The following is a 19,514-nucleotide window of genomic DNA, read 5'->3' on the forward strand; positions in this document are numbered from 1 at the left end:
ACAACGATTGAAAGGCTCCCGTTTTTACCATTTGGTGTGAGTTCTTATTCTGCGTTGTTCAGAGAACGAAGCTTACCCGGACTATACTACCGTTCCTGCCGATAGGAGATGATCTGGAGGTGCACGCTACGCGTCCCGCCACGTGTTGATCAGGCACAGGGGGTGACACGACCGTACGTCCCTCATAACCGATAATGTCTTTGCAGAGCCAACCCCCCCACCAGACGATCGTTCTGGGGCCCTTACGCATGTCCTCACTCCGCAAACACTTTAGTAGACACCACAACGGTGATCTCCACTCTCTCCAACCTCGAGAAGTTCTCCACTCCCAGACGGGACTCATCCAGCGTCACTCTGCCCCGGTCCGCTCTTCACCGGGAGACTCTTCTAATACATATTAAATACATCTTCATAAAATTTCCACAACACGCTGTCCTATGCGAGAGAGGAGAAGCGGCCGCACGATCTCCTCGAAAAACCGGAAGTGGTGTCAGGAACCGTCGCCCGGAAATGACGCTCAAACGTCGACAGAGAAGGAGGGACGGAGGGCAGGCTCCTCCCACCATCACAGGGTCAGCCTCACACTTACATTTTTATGGTTGTAACTTGACAAAAATGTGGGAAAATTCAAGGGGTATGAAAACTTTTTCAAGGCGCAGTACCTGACAATCCACCAATCCCGGTGTACTGATCTCATTATCTGGAGGCCTAGAAACGCCGGGACAGTACAAATCCCCCCCTAAATGACCCCCTTTTTGGAATGTAGACAGTCTGAGGTATTTATTACGAGACATGATGAGTTTTTTTGAAACTGTCAATTTTGTGTCACAATTTTTAGAAACATTAAGAATTTAAATACATTTTTTTTTACCATGATGTCACTATACAGTATGATGTCATCATATGATGGGTGTGGCAGGGATCAGAGACACTGACTGGTGACAATATGTTGAAAAACATAAAAAAATTACCAAAATAAAATCATTTTATATTCAATATATATTTTTTTTAATTGCTTTCATCAGAGTAGTTCAGTGTCGCCATAGTAACATTGTACTACTCTGGGGGGGTGATCTGCGATTTTTATATTTTTTACACTTTGATTGCTGGTACAGTGAAGATCGTTACACCAGCAGTGCTTTTCACCTGCCATGGACGGGTTAATTTTATGACGGCTGTGATCACTGGTGATTGGCTTCATCTAATCACATGGTACAGGGTGCTGTGATTGGCCCAGGTACCATGTGATAGTTGCGGACCAATCACAGCTCACTAGTAAAGGAAGCGAAGCTGTTGTGAATCCTATTGCTTGACATTTCGATCACATGATCACCCCAAGTATCGGGATCCGCACTCCGCTGTGTTCACGCCTTAGCGGGTGTGCAGCGCCCCCCTGTGTCTGTACAGGGAAAATGCCGCACATGACGCCCGCCTGCAGTAAATGTAGTGTGAGCGATCAGCAAGTGACGATAAATATCTGCTGGCGGTGATTGATTTGGGGGGGGGTAAACTGCATTGTTACCCCAACCCAGCGCCCATCGCTCTCAGTCTGCTGGCACTTTGTGGTCCAGCGAGCTGGAAAATCGAGGAGGAAAATCCCGTATCGGGGACAGCTCGGTGTGAGTTTAATCAGCAAGTTAGTAAAAGGTGGGCGGGGTCTGATACTGCGTCCATCAAAAGGGGTGGGATTAGGTTAAACCCAAAATCAAACATTTATTATATTGCACCCTACCAATTCTTAGATGTGGGGGAGGTGTGTTACTGGGCAGATCACCAGCTGAAAACAAAGGGGGAAAAAAAAGCTTGCTAAGAGAAAACGAACGCAGCCGCCGCATCCAATGATCAGTGAGCTGCAATATGTGACATTTCTGGTTTTGGTGTGCTGCAGGCACTAGGACCCTGGCGGGTGGTGCAGAGTAGGTGTGTGCGGTTGTCTCCTCCTGAGTGTCTGTGTGTAGAGAGAGGAGCGCTCACGTAGCAGTAGTGTAGTACAGTGACTATTGGGAATGGTAGGGGGACGGTGCAGCCAGATGTTTGGTATTTAGTGCAGCGTGTCAGTGGACAGTAGTTGCAGTCCTCCCCACCTCTCAGTGCCATGGACCTGCTGTCCCTCCTCAGTCACCCGGTGTGGTTCCTGTGCTCTCTGGTCCTTGCGGTGGTCCTCCGCACACAGAAGAAAAGCAGGTGGGACCCTAAAAAGTGCCGTGTGGACCTGACTGGGAAAACCGCCATCGTGACCGGAGCCAACACAGGTGAGTGCGACCGGAGCAGAGAGAGAGGCGAGCGTCAGCCGAGTGTCGCTTCTCCTCCATGGACTGGATATATTGTGTACATCGGATCCTTCTCACAAGAACATCTGATATCATCCAGCATGCTGGAACTTGTCTGTATCCCCTATTCACCCGTCACCCACGACATTCCTTCACTGCGCACACCGCACATCTCCAATACAACGCAGCATTCCATCACTGTGCACACCGCACGTCTCCTATACAACACAGCATTCCATCACTGCGCACACCGCTCGTCTCCTATACAACACAGCATTCCATCACTGCGCACACCGCTCGTCTCCTATACAACACAGCATTCCATCACTGCGCACACCGCTCGTCTCCTATACAACACAGCATTCCATCACTGCGCACACCGCTCGTCTCCTATGCAACACAGCATTCCATCACTGCGCACACCGCACGTCTCCTATACAACGCAGCATTCCATCACTGTGCACACCCCTCGTCTCCTATACAATGCAGCATTCCATCACTGCGCACACCGCATGTCTCCTATACAACGCAGCATTCCATCACTGTGCACACCGCACGTCTCCTATACAACGCAGCATTCCATCACTGCACACACCGCACGTCTCCTATACAACGCAGCATTCCATCACTGTGCACACCGCACGTCTCCTATACAACGCAGCATTCCATCACTGCACACACCGCACGTCTCCTATACAACGCAGCATTCCATCACTGCGCACACCGCACGTCTCCTATACAACGCAGCATTCCATCACTGCACACAGCGCACGTCTCCTATACAACGCCGCATTCCATCACTGCGCACACCGCACGTCTCCTATACAACGCAGCATTCCATCACTGCACACAGCGCACGTCTCCTATACAACGCAGCATTCCATCACTGCGCACACCACACGTCTCCTATACAATGCAGCATTCCATCACTGCGCACGTCTCCTATACAACGCAGCATTCCATCACTGCGCACACCACACGTCTCCTATACAACGCAGCATTCCATCACTGCGCACACCGCACGTCTCCTATACAACGCAGCATTCCATCACTGTGCACACCGCACGTCTCCTATACAACGCAGCATTCCATCACTGTGCACACCACACATCTCCTATACAATGCAGCATTCCATCACTGTGCACACCGCACATCTCCTATACAACGCAGCATTCCATCACTGCGCACACCGCACATCTCCTATACAACGCAGCATTCCATCACTGCACACACCGCACATCTCCTATACAACGCAGCATTCCATCACTGCACACAGCGCACGTCTCCTATACAACGCAGCATTCCATCACTGCGCACACCACACGTCTCCTATACAATGCAGCATTCCATCACTGCGCACGTCTCCTATACAACGCAGCATTCCATCACTGCGCACACCACACGTCTCCTATACAACGCAGCATTCCATCACTGCGCACACCGCACGTCTCCTATACAACGCAGCATTCCATCACTGTGCACACCGCACGTCTCCTATACAACGCAGCATTCCATCACTGTGCACACCACACATCTCCTATACAATGCAGCATTCCATCACTGCGCACGTCTCCTATACAATGCAGCATTCCATCACTGCGCACACCGCATGTCTCCTATACAACGCAGCATTCCATCACTGTGCACACCGCACGTCTCCTATACAACGCAGCATTCCATCACTGCACACACCGCACGTCTCCTATACAACGCAGCATTCCATCACTGTGCACACCGCACGTCTCCTATACAACGCAGCATTCCATCACTGCACACACCGCACGTCTCCTATACAACGCAGCATTCCATTACTGCGCACACCGCACGTCTCCTATACAACGCAGCATTCCATCACTGCACACAGCGCACGTCTCCTATACAACGCCGCATTCCATCACTGCGCACACCGCACGTCTCCTATACAACGCAGCATTCCATCACTGCACACAGCGCACGTCTCCTATACAACGCAGCATTCCATCACTGCGCACACCACACGTCTCCTATACAATGCAGCATTCCATCACTGCGCACGTCTCCTATACAACGCAGCATTCCATCACTGCGCACACCACACGTCTCCTATACAACGCAGCATTCCATCACTGCGCACACCGCACGTCTCCTATACAACGCAGCATTCCATCACTGTGCACACCGCACGTCTCCTATACAACGCAGCATTCCATCACTGTGCACACCACACATCTCCTATACAATGCAGCATTCCATCACTGTGCACACCGCACATCTCCTATACAACGCAGCATTCCATCACTGCGCACACCGCACATCTCCTATACAACGCAGCATTCCATCACTGCACACACCGCACATCTCCTATACAACGCAGCATTCCATCACTGCACACAGCGCACGTCTCCTATACAACGCAGCATTCCATCACTGCGCACACCACACGTCTCCTATACAATGCAGCATTCCATCACTGCGCACGTCTCCTATACAATGCAGCATTCCATCATGCGCACGTCTCCTATACAATGCAGCATTCCATCACTGCGCACACCGCTCGTCTCCTATACAACGCAGCATTCCATCACTGCGCACAGCGCACGTCTCCTATACAACTAAGCATTCCATCATTGTGCACACCGCACATCTCCTATACAACTAAGCATTCCATCACTGTGCACACCGCACATCTCCTATACAACGCAGCATTCCATCACTGTGCACACCGCACGTCTCCTATACAACACAGCATTCCATCACTGCGCACACCGCTCGTCTCCTATGCAACAAAGCATTCCATCACTGCGCACACCGCACGTCTCCTATACAACGCAGCATTCCATCACTGTGCACACCGCACGTCTCCTATACAACGCAGCATTCCATCACTGTGCACACCGCACGTCTCCTATACAACGCAGCATTCCATCACTGTGCACACCACACATCTCCTATACAATGCAGCATTCCATCACTGTGCACACCACACGTCTCCTATACAACGCAGCATTCCATCACTGTGCACACCACACATCTCCTATACAATGCAGCATTCCGCCACTGCGCACACCGCACATCTCCTATACAATGCAGCATTCCGCCACTGCGCACACCGCATATCTCCTATACAATGCAGCATTCCGCCACTGCGTACACCGCATATCTCCTATACAATGCAGCATTCCGCCACTGCGCACACCGCATATCTCCTATACAATGCAGCATTCCATCACTGCGCACACCGCACATCTCCTATACAACGCAGCATTCCATCACTGTGCACATCACACATCTCCTATACAATGCAGCATTCCATCACTGCGCACACCGCACATCTCCTATACAACGCAGCATTCCATCACTGTGCACACCGCACATCTCCTATACAACGCAGCATTCCATCACTGTGCACATCACACATCTCCTATACAACGCAGCATTCCGCCACTGCGCACACCCACATCTCCCATAATAATCATCCAGCCAATCAGATTTCATGTGCAGCAAGGAGGGTGCAGTTTAGTTTGTCCCCCCTTACATAAAAACGCTGCACCTGCACCTGGAGCTCCCTCCTATCACTCCATCCCATACTATCTATAATATATATAATTATTTTTTTAATTATTCATTTTTTTAATATCAGCCTAAAAATCCCCAAATAATTCAAATAGTAGGAAAGTGTGATTGTGAATGGATGTGACAATTCCGTGAGGATGATTATCATGGAGTTATTCCGGGAATATTGGGGGAGCTGGGGCTGAGATCCTCTGTGGGGGGGGGGTTAATTTTGCTATATTATCATTGTGTAACCAGTTTCAATTTCATTGTAACAAATACCAAGATCCTGTGTAGCACCACCATCTGCAGTGGTGCAGGACATACAGGTTTTATCTGCTGTTGGAAGTTGAGTTAATTCCTGGAGGAGCAGGCCTGACCTCCAGGAGAAGGAGAGGGGATTCCCATCCTCCCTGTGTCTGGGTGGAGATAAGAGGGTCCAGTCAGGAGATATCACTGACCACACTGGGCACACAAGTTCATGGTCCCCGAGAGATAACAAACTGCTGAGTGTGTGGCAGGGGCTGACACTCCGAAGGTCAATGACACTTCGCACAACAAGAATACTCCATATATATATATATATATATATATATATATATATATATATATATATAGACACACTCTATATTACCAAAAGTATTGGGACACCTGCCTTTACACACACATGAACTTTAATGACCTCTCAGTCTTAGTCCGGAGGGTTCAATATTGAGTTGGCTCCGCCCTTTGCAGCTATAACAGCTTCAACTCTTCTGGGAAGGCTCAAGGCCATGGGAGAGGTTTCTGGAAGGTCGGTATAAAGTGACTCCAGACAGTATGCTTGACAACGTTGTTATTGCGGTGTAATAGGTGGAGGTTTGCAATAAGCTATTTCTTCTTTTCTTTGTTAATAAACCTTTGAGTCCAATAAACATAACATTTTCCATAAGCACACTGTCTGGGGTCACTTTATACCGACTTTCTGGGACGCTCTCCCATACTCTTGTGCATTTGGAATTTCTTTCAGTTAACCCACACAATTACTCGTGGAATGACAGATGCAGTAAAAGTACCACATTGATTCCGCTTTATTACTTTTCACTTCTCCTCTCCTGTTCTTTTAGGTAGGCCGTTTACAAGGTTTAGGAGGGTGTCTATGGGAATGTTTGACCATTCTTCCAGAAGAGCATTTGTGAGGTCAGGCACTGATGTTGGACGATTAGGCCTGGCTCGCAGTCTCTGCTCTAATTCATCCCAAAGGTGTTCTATGAGGTTGAGGTCAGCACTCTGTGCAGGTCAGTCCAGTTCCTCCACCCCAAACTCGCTCATCCAGTTCTTTATAGACCTTGCCTTGTGCACTGGTGCACAGTCATTTTGGAACAGGAAGGGGCCGTCCCCAAACTGTTCCCACAAAGTTGGGAGCGTGCTGTCCCCAAAGCTGAAGCGCTGACAACCGGACATCTCCAGAGTTTCCTCTGCCGATTCTGTGTCATGCTTCTGAACGTGTTCTAGCAGTTCCCTCTATTCCCTTTCCAGGTGCTGTTCTTTTCTTCGCAAATAATCCAGATCAGGTTTAAACTCTGAGACCCCTACAAGTCCGAGCATAGCCTCTCTGTATTCTTGCAGGTCCTCAAGGGTAGGTTCCCCTTCATCGCCAAACACAAACATTTGTAAGGCTCTCCCACAGCAATCCAGGGCCGCCAAAGTCATATCCCTCCGGTTGTTTCCCCTAAATATCCCTCCTCTGCGTGCCATTGCAGAGCCCGATATCGATTGTCCAGCTCTATCTCCTGCTGGACCAGCCTGCCCAACTCAGTCACCCATTGCTCCTGGGGCCGCTCACCCAGGAATGCCATCCGCAATGTCCGTTGGTTACTGGCCCGTTGCACTGGAATTGGAAAGCACTTCCCTGGTGTATACCAGCGACCTGGAGGTCTCCAATCCAGAGACCTGCCCGAATCTGCTGCCTGAGCTCCAGGTATTCATCCACAGACAGTCCTGGAGAATGCTGAAAGAACGATCGCAGCAGTCCCAGGAATTCTCAGGTGCATATCTCTGCTGGGGTGACTGAAGTCTGCTATCCCGATCTTGGATCCTGGTGGATGATTGGATGTCCCAGACTTCAGGAAGCCTCCCACTGCTTGCCACCAATGTGACGGACTCTGGACACCCTGACTGGGTATCTCCGCCAAGAAATTGCTTCCCAAGCTAAGGGACACGAGACCAGTGAATCTGGCTATAGTTACCCCAAGAACTAGGTAATACCAGTTTTGGAACAAACCAGAATAAGAATTGTACTGTATACAGAAATATAATTACCATTATAAACATTAAGTTAATCAAACAATTAGCCACCTGGACACTCGGAGGTCTCAGTCCAGGTCAGACTTGCCGGCATCGAGCTCACAAAGTACAATACACATTATTACAAGTATAAACACATCCCCACAGTACTTTGCTAGCAGACAATTGGTGTGTTGATTAGCACAATTAACAGTACAAACAGTGATCTCCCCCCTCCTAGACAACAGGAGACCGAGGGCTTTCCAGATCTCACTAACCAGCTTTCTTTTCACATACATCTGTCCACTGAGTCCCAAGCTGGCAGAGACCATCATGGTCTCCTTAAAGCGGGGGTCCACCTATCTATCGTTTTTTTTTTTTTTTTAGTTCATTCACAAACTTTTCTTCTCAGCATTACATACTCACATATTGTGTGTAATATGTCCGCCTGTGTCAGATTTTGTCGGAAAGAATAACTTATATTATTCACTGCAGGCGGTTTCCATCTTCATTGTGGGCATTTGAAGCCCACAAGCATTTATTTCCTGGATGTGGTGAATGCTGTGCTCCCAGCATTCACCGCTCGTTCCTGCACATGCTCAGTGGCATCCTGGGAAGCCTGAGACTAGCTCCCAGGAGTTTGGGAGAGGCTAGAAACACGCCTACTCCCACGGGAGGAGAACCAGGAAGTGCAAAGAAGAATAGAAAAATAAAAGGTAATTATGGGGGGCGTGGCCTGGATGGGAACCGAGATGGCTGCTTAAACAGAAGGCTCCCGCACTCGGAGGACGGAAAACGCCTTACTTGGGGTCTTAAAACCACTTACCCATGATGGGAAAGTCCAACAGGAGCACCTCGACACCCCGTGCACAAAAAGATCCAGGCACGCAGATCAGCGGTAATATCCCCGAGATATTCCGGACCAGACAAGCCGCTCAACTCGAGGCTTCACAAGCCGCGCAGGCCTCACGCGCTTCACAGGCCTCATCCCCGGACTCAATTAGAAGCACCGCGGACCCGATTATGGACGAAGACGGTTCCGGAACCCCTCTCCCAAGCCTACTTGACCTGCAAAGAGATCTCCAAAGAGTCGCCCTAGACATCAAACATACCATGATGTCGGCGATCTCAGATCTCAAGGCGGACATTCACTCTATGAACAATCGGATCGCAGAAGTAGAAGAAAACGCCCATACACAAGCCACCGCTATAAGGCAAGTACAGAAAACATATGATTCACATCTTCCGCATTTATTTGAGCTCCATAGACAAGTGGATGACCTGGACAATAGGGGACGCAGGCATAATGTGAGAGTGAGGGGGGTCCCTGAGGGAGTCGACCAAGCCGCACTACAACACACAGTGTGCTCCATTTTTAATGATTTGTTGGGGCGGCCAGCAGACTCCCCCATAGAAATGGAACGCATACACCGCGCATTGAGACCCCCTCCTCGGGATAATGAACCACCCAGGGACATTGTCTGCTGTATCGTTAACTTCCCCTTAAAAGAGGAGATTCTTAAAAAAGCAAGAGATAGAGGCCGCATACTACTCAATGGTACTGAAGTGAAATTATTTCAGGACTTATCTCAAATTACTCTACAGAACAGACGCACCCTGCGCCCCCTGCTGGAAGTGCTTCGTTCGCACAATATCCAATACAGATGGAAATTCCCATTCTGCCTGTCGGCATCCACTAGGGGTCGCACAGCTTTTCTTAGAACCCCAGAAGATCTACCCGCCTTTTGCGAACAAATGGATATTCCTCAGATGGATATACCTGAGTGGCATGCTTTCTACTTCCCTACGGATCCATGGAAGCCAGTCGCATACAACTCATCTCCCAAAGCCCAAAGACAACGCTCCAGACGTCGCAGACTGGACCCCACATCACCTGGAGATCGCCAATCCCGCCGAGACCTCCCAGCCCGCAGTCCAGGCCTGGCAAACACTCCTCGTCGGAACTACTAGAAGACACCACCCTTGTTCTGACCATACTGCTTTTACACAGTGAATCTAACTTTCCCCCCCTTCTGGAACAATACCTATCCCCCTCCCCCGGCTATCTTTTTTTTTTTTTTTTTTTTTCTCTCTTCTTCTTCTCCCCTATGTTTTTTCTCTCCCCTTTTTATTTAGCTGAAGGAACAACACCAGTCTCTTCAAGAACCATTGCCGAAAATCCTTCGTTTTGAGATCAGACGCATATACAGGACCCTGGCAGATATACCACCATCCCATCTGGATCTGTGAGTAACGCCTCGGCCAGTTATGGCAGACTTGGTGTCCTTCCAATCACATCCCTAACACCAATGCCAGGTTTGCATTTACCCTGGTTAAAACGCCTACGAGCCAATCAGACAGCTCTCTTATACTTACGGCAAAGGGTTCTACTATTCTTAATTATGTTACGTTTGTTTGCTTGTATTACATGTTTTAAACGTTTTAAATGGTTAACATTGTTCGCGTGAGACAAATGGTGGGAGCCTGGATTCTTACACTCATTGCTATCACTCAATTTAGTGTATGGGCGATCTACAACCGCCAGACTGGCAACCAACTCTCTCCTCCAAAAGTATCCCATACCTCGCCTATGACCTATACACCTACATTAAGCTCTCTACTATCACTGACATGTAAGGAGTTGGTGCCAACCCATTCCTATAACAGTAAACCCATATCATCACCTCCACCCCCTTAAAACTCCGCCTCACCCAAGCATTTTATTACACTTGGAACGGGGATCCAGGCTCCCACAATAACAGATATATCCCCGAAAAAGGGGGAACAGCAGAAAATTCAGTATACAGAGAAAAATTAAGAAAAACTATTTACAGTAAAAACACAGGAAAATACGAGTAGCAATTTTTCTTTCCCTCTCTAATGGGAAAACCCCCAAGAGATCAGGCTACCATAGATGGCTGTTATCGACTACCTGAGACATGTCTATTATGTTCTGAGAGGGGAATTTGTCTGTATCTCGTCTTCTCCCCCCCTCCCTTCCCCCCCCCAGAAGGTAATCCAACGCACACACCCCCAACCCCCAAATACGATCATTTAGCATGATTCGTCCTCCATAGTGCCGCAGCACTCATTCCTACCACAGCTCGCTTACCCACACAGCTGTCCATACGGACTAGAGCTACTAAACCGGACTTCTCCCCCATAGGTGGATAGGCAAGCCTACGCCCACCTCCGGTGTACCTCATTTACGTACCCATTGTATCTCTGAGGTACGTCCCCTCATTCTCCAGACTTCAAGTCTACCTACTTCAACTTTTCTTTACTCCCTCTCTTATCCCCTCTCCTCCCCCCCTCCTGCTCCCTCTATTTTCTGTTTTCCCACTCCTCTTTCTACCCTATTATCTCCTCTGGGTCTAACCCCCTCTGTCTATTCCACACTTTTTTTACCTCACACTTATTGTATAGGGCGGGGGCCGCCCCTCCTCCCTTCTCCCCAGCCTTCAATTACCCACTGATTCACTCTACACCAAGTGCATAGGACACGACATTAACTAGCTTAACTTAGCACTCCATAAACTCCTGGACACCCACAATGTCGAATGGAGCTAGAATCTCTACACAACAGCTCTCACTCAAATGCCTGTCTCTAAATGTTAAAGGCTTAAATATACCAGAAAAAAGGTCACAGGTACTAACTGCTCTGACTAAACATAAAGCCCACTTCCTCCTGCTACAGGAAACACATTTCTGTGCAAAACACATCCCCAAACTGTCGAATCATATATATAAACAGGCATTTCACTCCACGAACCCAACATCAAAAACGAAGGGAGTATCTATTCTCATCTCCAAACACGCTGACTTTCAACTGAAAGACTCCCTGGTTGATCAAGAGGGCAGATACATTTTTATCAAAGGCTCTTACGCATCAAAACCAATCACAATTGCTAATGTGTACTGCCCAAATGAGCACCAAGTAACTTTCTTCAGGCGTATTTGTGACCTTCTTTCCACTTTCCATGAGGGTATATTACTTCTTGGTGGCGACTTCAATGTCCCACTAAACCCGAATATAGACTCCTCTACGGGAACCTCTGCACTCCCCTATCGGGCATTGCGACAAATTAAACTCCAACTACAGAACTTGACACTCCACGACTCATGGCGCACCATGCATCCGACTGTCAAAGACTATACATTTTTCTCCGCCCCTCACCAAAAATATTCAAGAATTGATTACATATTCTTATCCCAAACAGACCTAACACTTCTCTCCCACGCCACAATAGAGCCTATGTTCTTATCAGACCATCACCCCATCACGATCACCTTAACGTTCCCAGACTACAATAACAGAACCAAGACATGGAGACTTAACCCATCCCTTCTCAAAGACCCTGACATAATGAGACAAATAAATACCCGACTCCATCAGTACTTCCAAGAAAATTCCTCTCCAGATATAACCCCGGTCACACTTTGGGAAGCCCACAAATGTGTCATAAGGGGGAAACTTATAGCCCTAGCCACAAAAGAGAAAAAAATCAGACAGGCCCATATCGCATCCCTCCTTGAAACTATCCATAGACTCGAAAAAACACACAAACAATCCACATCCCATTCTACACTACAGGACCTCCTCTATGCTAGATCCACCCTATTGGAAGAATTAGGGAAACGCACGAGGCGTCAATATGTGCTTAGACAAAAAGTGTTCTACGAACACGGCAACAAAAGTGGGAGACTACTTGCACGCACTATACAAGCAGCCAAGACCTCCTCCATAATCCATCACCTACGTACCGACGGGGGCGTGATGATCTCTAAAAATGAAGACATTGCAGCACATTTCGAAAACTTTTATTTTAAACTATATAACCTGCCTTCTCATAACACAGACTCGCCCAACACCCCACCTCGCCAATCTCAAATACTAGACTTCCTAGCCCAATACTGCCCTAAACCGATAACTCCACAACAGGCCGCCACTTTGGAAGGCCACATGACCACAGAGGAGTTGGACCTGGCAATAAAACAAATGAAAGTAGGCAAGAGCCCGGGCCCAGATGGCCTACCACTAATCTACTACAAAAGCTTCCTAGAAACCCTTTCTCCGCAAATGCTCAATGCCTTCAACTCCCTATCGGACCCTTCCATCTCACCAGGCAACATGCTCGAAGCCCATATAGCAGTCATACCAAAAGCAGATAGGGACCCAGCCCTGGCGTCCAATTACAGACCCATTTCACTACTCAACGTAGACATCAAACTATACGCAAAAATAATAGCAAATAGATTATTACCCCTGATTCCTAGCCTGATCTCAGCAGACCAGGTGGGTTTTGTCCCGGGGAGGGAGGCCAGAGAGAATACCATTCGCACCTTAAACATACACCACTGGCTCACCTCCTCAGAAGCGAGGGGATTCCTGTTGTCTCTCGACGCCGAGAAGGCGTTTGACAGGGTGGCCTGGGACTATATGCGGGAAGTGCTGAGGGGCGTTGGTTTGCCGCCACACATGTGTAATTACATCAACGCTCTATATGACAATCCCTCTGCAAGAGTCAAAGCAAACGGCCTCCTGTCAAACGCCTTCCCAATAACCAATGGTACCCGCCAGGGATGCCCTTTATCCCCCCTTATTTTTATTTTAACTTTAGAACCCCTCTTAAATAGACTGCGAGTGAATACAGATATTCAAGGAATAACTATAAACAAGAGAGAATTTAAGGTAGCAGCCTTCGCAGACGATATCCTGCTAACACTCCAATCACCTCACATTTCTCTCCCAAACTTACTGAAAGATATCAACCATTTCGGGGTCCTATCCAATCTTAAGATAAACTACCCTAAATCACACGCTCTGAACATATCCCTTCCCCCACAGATGGTCACTCACTGCCAACACTCTTTTCCCTTTCAGTGGAAAAACGACACCATTACTTATCTAGGCATCCAAATCACTAAACGACTCACAGACCTATACGAACAGAATTTTCTTCATACCCTCTCAAAAATTCAGATGGACCTAAAGGAATGGGCCACACTTAACGTATCATGGTTCGGACGTTCGGCCCTGATCAAAATGATTATTCTCCCTCGCCTCTTGTACTTAATGCAGACCATTCCAATTCATCTACCCCCTGCATTCTTTTGTTCATATAAGAAGGCATGTACAACCTTCATCTGGAAGAACGGTCCTCCGAGAATCAAATACTCCCGACTGACCTGCAAGAAGGCCAAAGGTGGAATTGCACTTCCAGATCTCTACAAGTATTACATTGCCTGCCACTTAACTAGGGTAGTAGACTGGTGCACCAATAAAACAGAAAAACCCTGGGTGACTCTAGAAAATTCCTTTATGCCTGGCCATTTACACAATCTTCCTTGGCTCCCACCCAAACATTGGACACAACCAATCAAAAAACACCCACTCGTCCACCCGTCACTACTCGCCTTTACCTCCGCTATGACGACCTTTCAACTATCCTCATGACCAGGGCCTTTGACTCCCCTGAGGGGAAACCCAGATTTCCCCCCGGGGTCATCAAATACATTTTTAAAACAAGAATGGCCACACGAAAAAGTTCAAGCACACCACTTTTTCCATACAACCCGGCTACGATCATATGACAATCTCAAATCAATATCCCTCACAAAAAACTTTCCTTTTTGGACATACAGACAGCTGACACATTTTCTTTCCTCTACAACCTCCAGTAATACATGGTCGAGAAGACTAACTCCATTTGAATCCCTATGTACCCAAGACACACCCCCAAGACACCTAATATCCATCATCTATTCTCTCCTCCAAGAAACGCCACACCACTCACACACTGAATCCCTCCATCTATCCTGGAACAAAGATCTACACACATAGACCTCACTGAGGAAGATTGGGAAACCATTCATGTCCACACCCACAAAGGCTCACTAAATGTTGCCATCCAAGAGAATGGATATAAAATACTTACCAAATGGTACAGAACACCATCTCGCATACATAAATTTTCGCCCTCAATCCCAAACACTTGCTGGAGGTGCAATAAAGAAGTGGGCTCTATGATCCATATATGGTGGGAATGCCCGATCATTCAGGTTTTCTGGAGGGAGGTTCACGACATAATTCAACGAGTAACCACATACACCCTGAATTTTGACCCAGCACAATATCTCCTTCATCATACAACCTTACCTAAAAGATCCTACCACAGATCACTGGCCATGCACATGGTAAATGCAGCCAGATTATGCATTCCTGTAAAATGGTGATCAACCAGCCCCCCAACGGTCAGGGAATGGCTGACAAAGATTGCTAAGATAGAGGAGATGGAAGAATTGATATATATTTCACAAGACCGCATACAAAAATTCACCAATCTATGGGCTTGCTGGACTCACTTCAAAAGCACTAATTGTTACAAGTCATATTTCCCGATATAGTATTCCCCCTCTCTTGAGAGACGTGGAGACCTCGGTAGCCCCTGGTTCCGGGGTGGGCTGGCTGGGGAGGGGGGGGCGGCCCCCCTTATCCCCTCCTTCTCTAACCTAATACCTTACGTATATTCCTCCTCTCTATCCCTCCTCTTTCCCCCCTCCCCCTCTGTTTCCCCTACCCCTACAGTTTCCCCCGCTAAATCTTTCCAGTACTCACATCTCACCCTATGTATATCCCACTCTTATTCATACCTAGACATAACCTCTCCACACTATCAGACTGTGCCAATTGGACACAGTCAGGAACCTAATAGAGACAGACCTTTCACACAAGTTTACTTATTTTATTTACTTTGTAACTGATCCTAGTGTAAATGAACCACACAAGATACTCCTGTTTCCTATAATACTTGTATACAGAAAATGTCTCGTTGTAAATTTTCTAGATGGTTCTTCTTTTATACATTTCTATTATCCTACCATACGCTTGAACCCCCATGACGTCAATGGCATCAATACTTATTGTATCACTATCCTATAAAATGTCATGGAATATCTGTCAAATCTGTTACAACTGATTATACTTGTAATTGAGTTTATTTTTCAATAAAATCTTTTTTGTGGAAAAATAAAAGGTAATTATGGCGATTTAAATTTTTTTAAACGGCATGTCAGCATCTAGGCAAGGAAGAGAATACATACAGATATTGTTCAAAATTTGGGTGGAACCCCGCTTTAATAATGTCCTTTTGCATTACATAATAGGACATCTTCCTAAATGCTTGTAGCTCCCTCAAATACCAGGGTCCATAGTCAGTAGGCCAGAGGCTGGACTTCAGTCCCCTCCAAAAGCCTCTGTCCCGGGTGAGTCTGTCACACCAGGTACCTCCATCTATTGTCCAGAGAAGTCTGGAGGAAACCAGGGGGACCCAGATACATGGTGCATACATCTCCCCAGTGTCCGGTACACTGTGCGACATTAGCAGTAATCAGCATGGATTCATGAAGAATCGTTCTTACCAAACCAATCTATTAACCTTCTATGAGGAGGTGAGTTGCCATCTAGATAAAGGAAGGCCTGTAGACGTGGTGTATCTGGATTCTGCAAAAGCATTTGACACAGTTCCCCATAAACGTTTACTGTACAAAATAAGGTGCGTTGGCATGGACCATAGGGTGAGTACATGGATTGAAAACTGGCTACAAGGGCGAGTCCAGAGGGTGGTGATAAATGGGGAGTACTCAGAATGGTCAGGGGTGGGTAGTGGGGTCCCCAGGGTTCTGTGCTGGGACCAATCCTATTTAATTTGTTCATAAATGACCTGGAGGATGGGATAAACAGTTCAATCTCTGTATTTGCAGACGATACTAAGCTAAGCAGGGCAATAACTTCTCCACAGGATGTGGAAATCTTGCAAAAAGATCTGAACAAATGAATGGGGGAGGGGCGACTACATGGCAAATGAGGTTCAATGTAGAAAAATGTAAAATAATGCATTTGGGTGGCAAAAATCTGAATGCAATCTATAGACTGGGGGGAGAACCTCTGGGGGGATCTAGGATGGAAAAGGATCTGGGGGTCCTAGTAGATGATAGGCTCAGCAATGACATGCAATGCCAAGCTGCTGCTAACAAAGCAAACAGAATATTGGCATTAAAAAGGGGGATCAACTCCAGAGATAAAACGATAATTCTCCCGCTCTACAAGACTCTGGTCCGGCCGCACCTGGAGTATGCTGTCCAGTTCTGGGCACCAGTCCTCAGGAAGGATGTACTGGAAATGGAGCGAGTACAAAGAAGGGCAACAAAGCTAATAAAGGGTCTGGAGGATCTTAGTTATGAGGAAAGGTTGTGAGCTCTGAACTTATTCTCTCTGGAGAAGAGACGCTTGAGAGGGGATATGATTTCATTGTATAAATACCGGACTGGTGACCCCACAATATATAAATACCGGACTGGTGACCCCCCAATATATAAATACCGGACTGGTGACCCCACAATATATAAATACCGGACTGGTGACCCCACAATATATAAATACCGGACTGGTGACCCCACAATATATAAATACCGGACTGGTGACCCCACAATATATAAATACTGTACTGGTGACCCCACAATATATAAATACCGGACTGGTGACCCCACAATATATAAATACCGGACTGGTGACCCCACAATATATAAATACCGGACTGGTGACCCCACAATATATAAATACCGGACTGGTGACCCCACAATATATAAATACCGGACTGGTGACCCCACAATATATAAATACTGTACTGGTGACCCCACAATATATAAATACCGGACTGGTGACCCCACAATATACAAATACCGGACTGGTGACCCCACAATATATAAATACCGGACTGGTGACCCCACAATATATAAATACCGGACTGGTGACCCCACAATATACAAATACCGGACTGGTGACCCCACAATATACAAATACTGGACTGGTGACCCCACAATATACAAATACCGGACTGGTGACCCCACAATATACAAATACCGGACTGGTGACCCCACAATATATAAATACCGGACTGGTGACCCCACAATATATAAATACCGGACTGGTGACCCCACAATAGGGAGAAAACTTTTTCGCAGAAGAGAGTTTAATAAGACTCGTGGCCACTCATTACAATTAGAAGAAAAGAGGTTTAACCTTAAACTATGTAGAGGGTTCTTTACTGTAAGAGCGGCAAGGATGTGGAATTCCCTTCCACAGGCGGTGGTCTCAGCGGGGAGCATTGATAGCTTCAAGAAACTATTAGATAATCACCTGAATGACCACAACATACAGAGATATATAATGTAATATGACATATAATCACACAACATACAGAGATATATAATGTAATATGACATATAATCACACAACATACAGGATATATAATGTAATATGACATATAATCACACAACATACAGAGATATATAATGTAATATGACATATAATCACACAACATACAGGGATATATAATGTAATATGACATATAATCACACAACATACAGAGATATATAATGAAATATGACATATAATCACACAACATACAGAGATATATAATGTAATATGACATATAATCACACAACATACAGAGATATATAATGAAATATGACATATAATCACACAACATACAGAGATATATAATGTAATATGACATATAATCACACAACATACAGAGATATATAATGTAATATGACATATAATCACACAACATACAGAGATATATAATGTAATATGACATATAATCACACAACATACAGAGATATATAATGTAATATGACATATAATCACACAACATACAGGGATATATAATGTAATATGACATATAATCACACAACATACAGAGATATATAATGTAATATGACATATAATCACACAACATACAGGATATATAATGTAATATGACATATAATCACACAACATACAGAGATATATAATGTAATATGACATATAATCACACAACATACAGGATATATAATGTAATATGACATATAATCACACAACATACAGAGATATATAATGTAATATGACATATAATCACACAACATACAGGATATATAATGTAATATGACATATAATCACACAACATACAGAGATATATAATGTAATATGACATATAATCACACAACATACAGAGATATATAATGTAATATGACATATAATCACACAACATACAGAGATATATAATGTAATATGACATATAATCACACAACATACAGAGATATATAATGTAATATGACATATAATCACACAACATACAGAGATATATAATGTAATATGACATATAATCACACAACATACAGAGATATATAATGTAATATGACATATAATCACACAACATACAGGATATATAATGTAATATGACATATAATCACAACATACAGAGATATATAATGTAATATGACATATAATCACACAACATACAGGGATATATAATGTAATATGACATATAATCACACAACATACAGAGATATATAATGTAATATGACATATAATCACACAACATACAGAGATATATAATGTAATAT

General features: G+C 45.8%; 1 protein-coding gene across 1 annotated transcript in view; it reads left to right on the plus strand.

Annotated features, from left to right (window-relative positions):
* Window positions 1–1,347: 1,347 nt before the first annotated feature.
* The window catches only part of LOC141129310 (retinol dehydrogenase 14-like), a 67,623-nt gene continuing 49,456 nt past the window's right edge, over window positions 1,348–19,514 (plus strand). The window contains exon 1 of the mRNA XM_073617262.1: window positions 1,348–2,252. Within this exon, the coding sequence (XP_073473363.1) occupies window positions 2,096–2,252 (157 nt within the window). The 5' untranslated portion in view covers window positions 1,348–2,095. The remainder of the gene's footprint in view (window positions 2,253–19,514) is intronic.

Source organism: Aquarana catesbeiana, linkage group LG01 (genome assembly GCF_042186555.1).
Source record: "Aquarana catesbeiana isolate 2022-GZ linkage group LG01, ASM4218655v1, whole genome shotgun sequence".
Classification (NCBI taxonomy): Eukaryota; Metazoa; Chordata; class Amphibia; order Anura; family Ranidae; genus Aquarana; species Aquarana catesbeiana.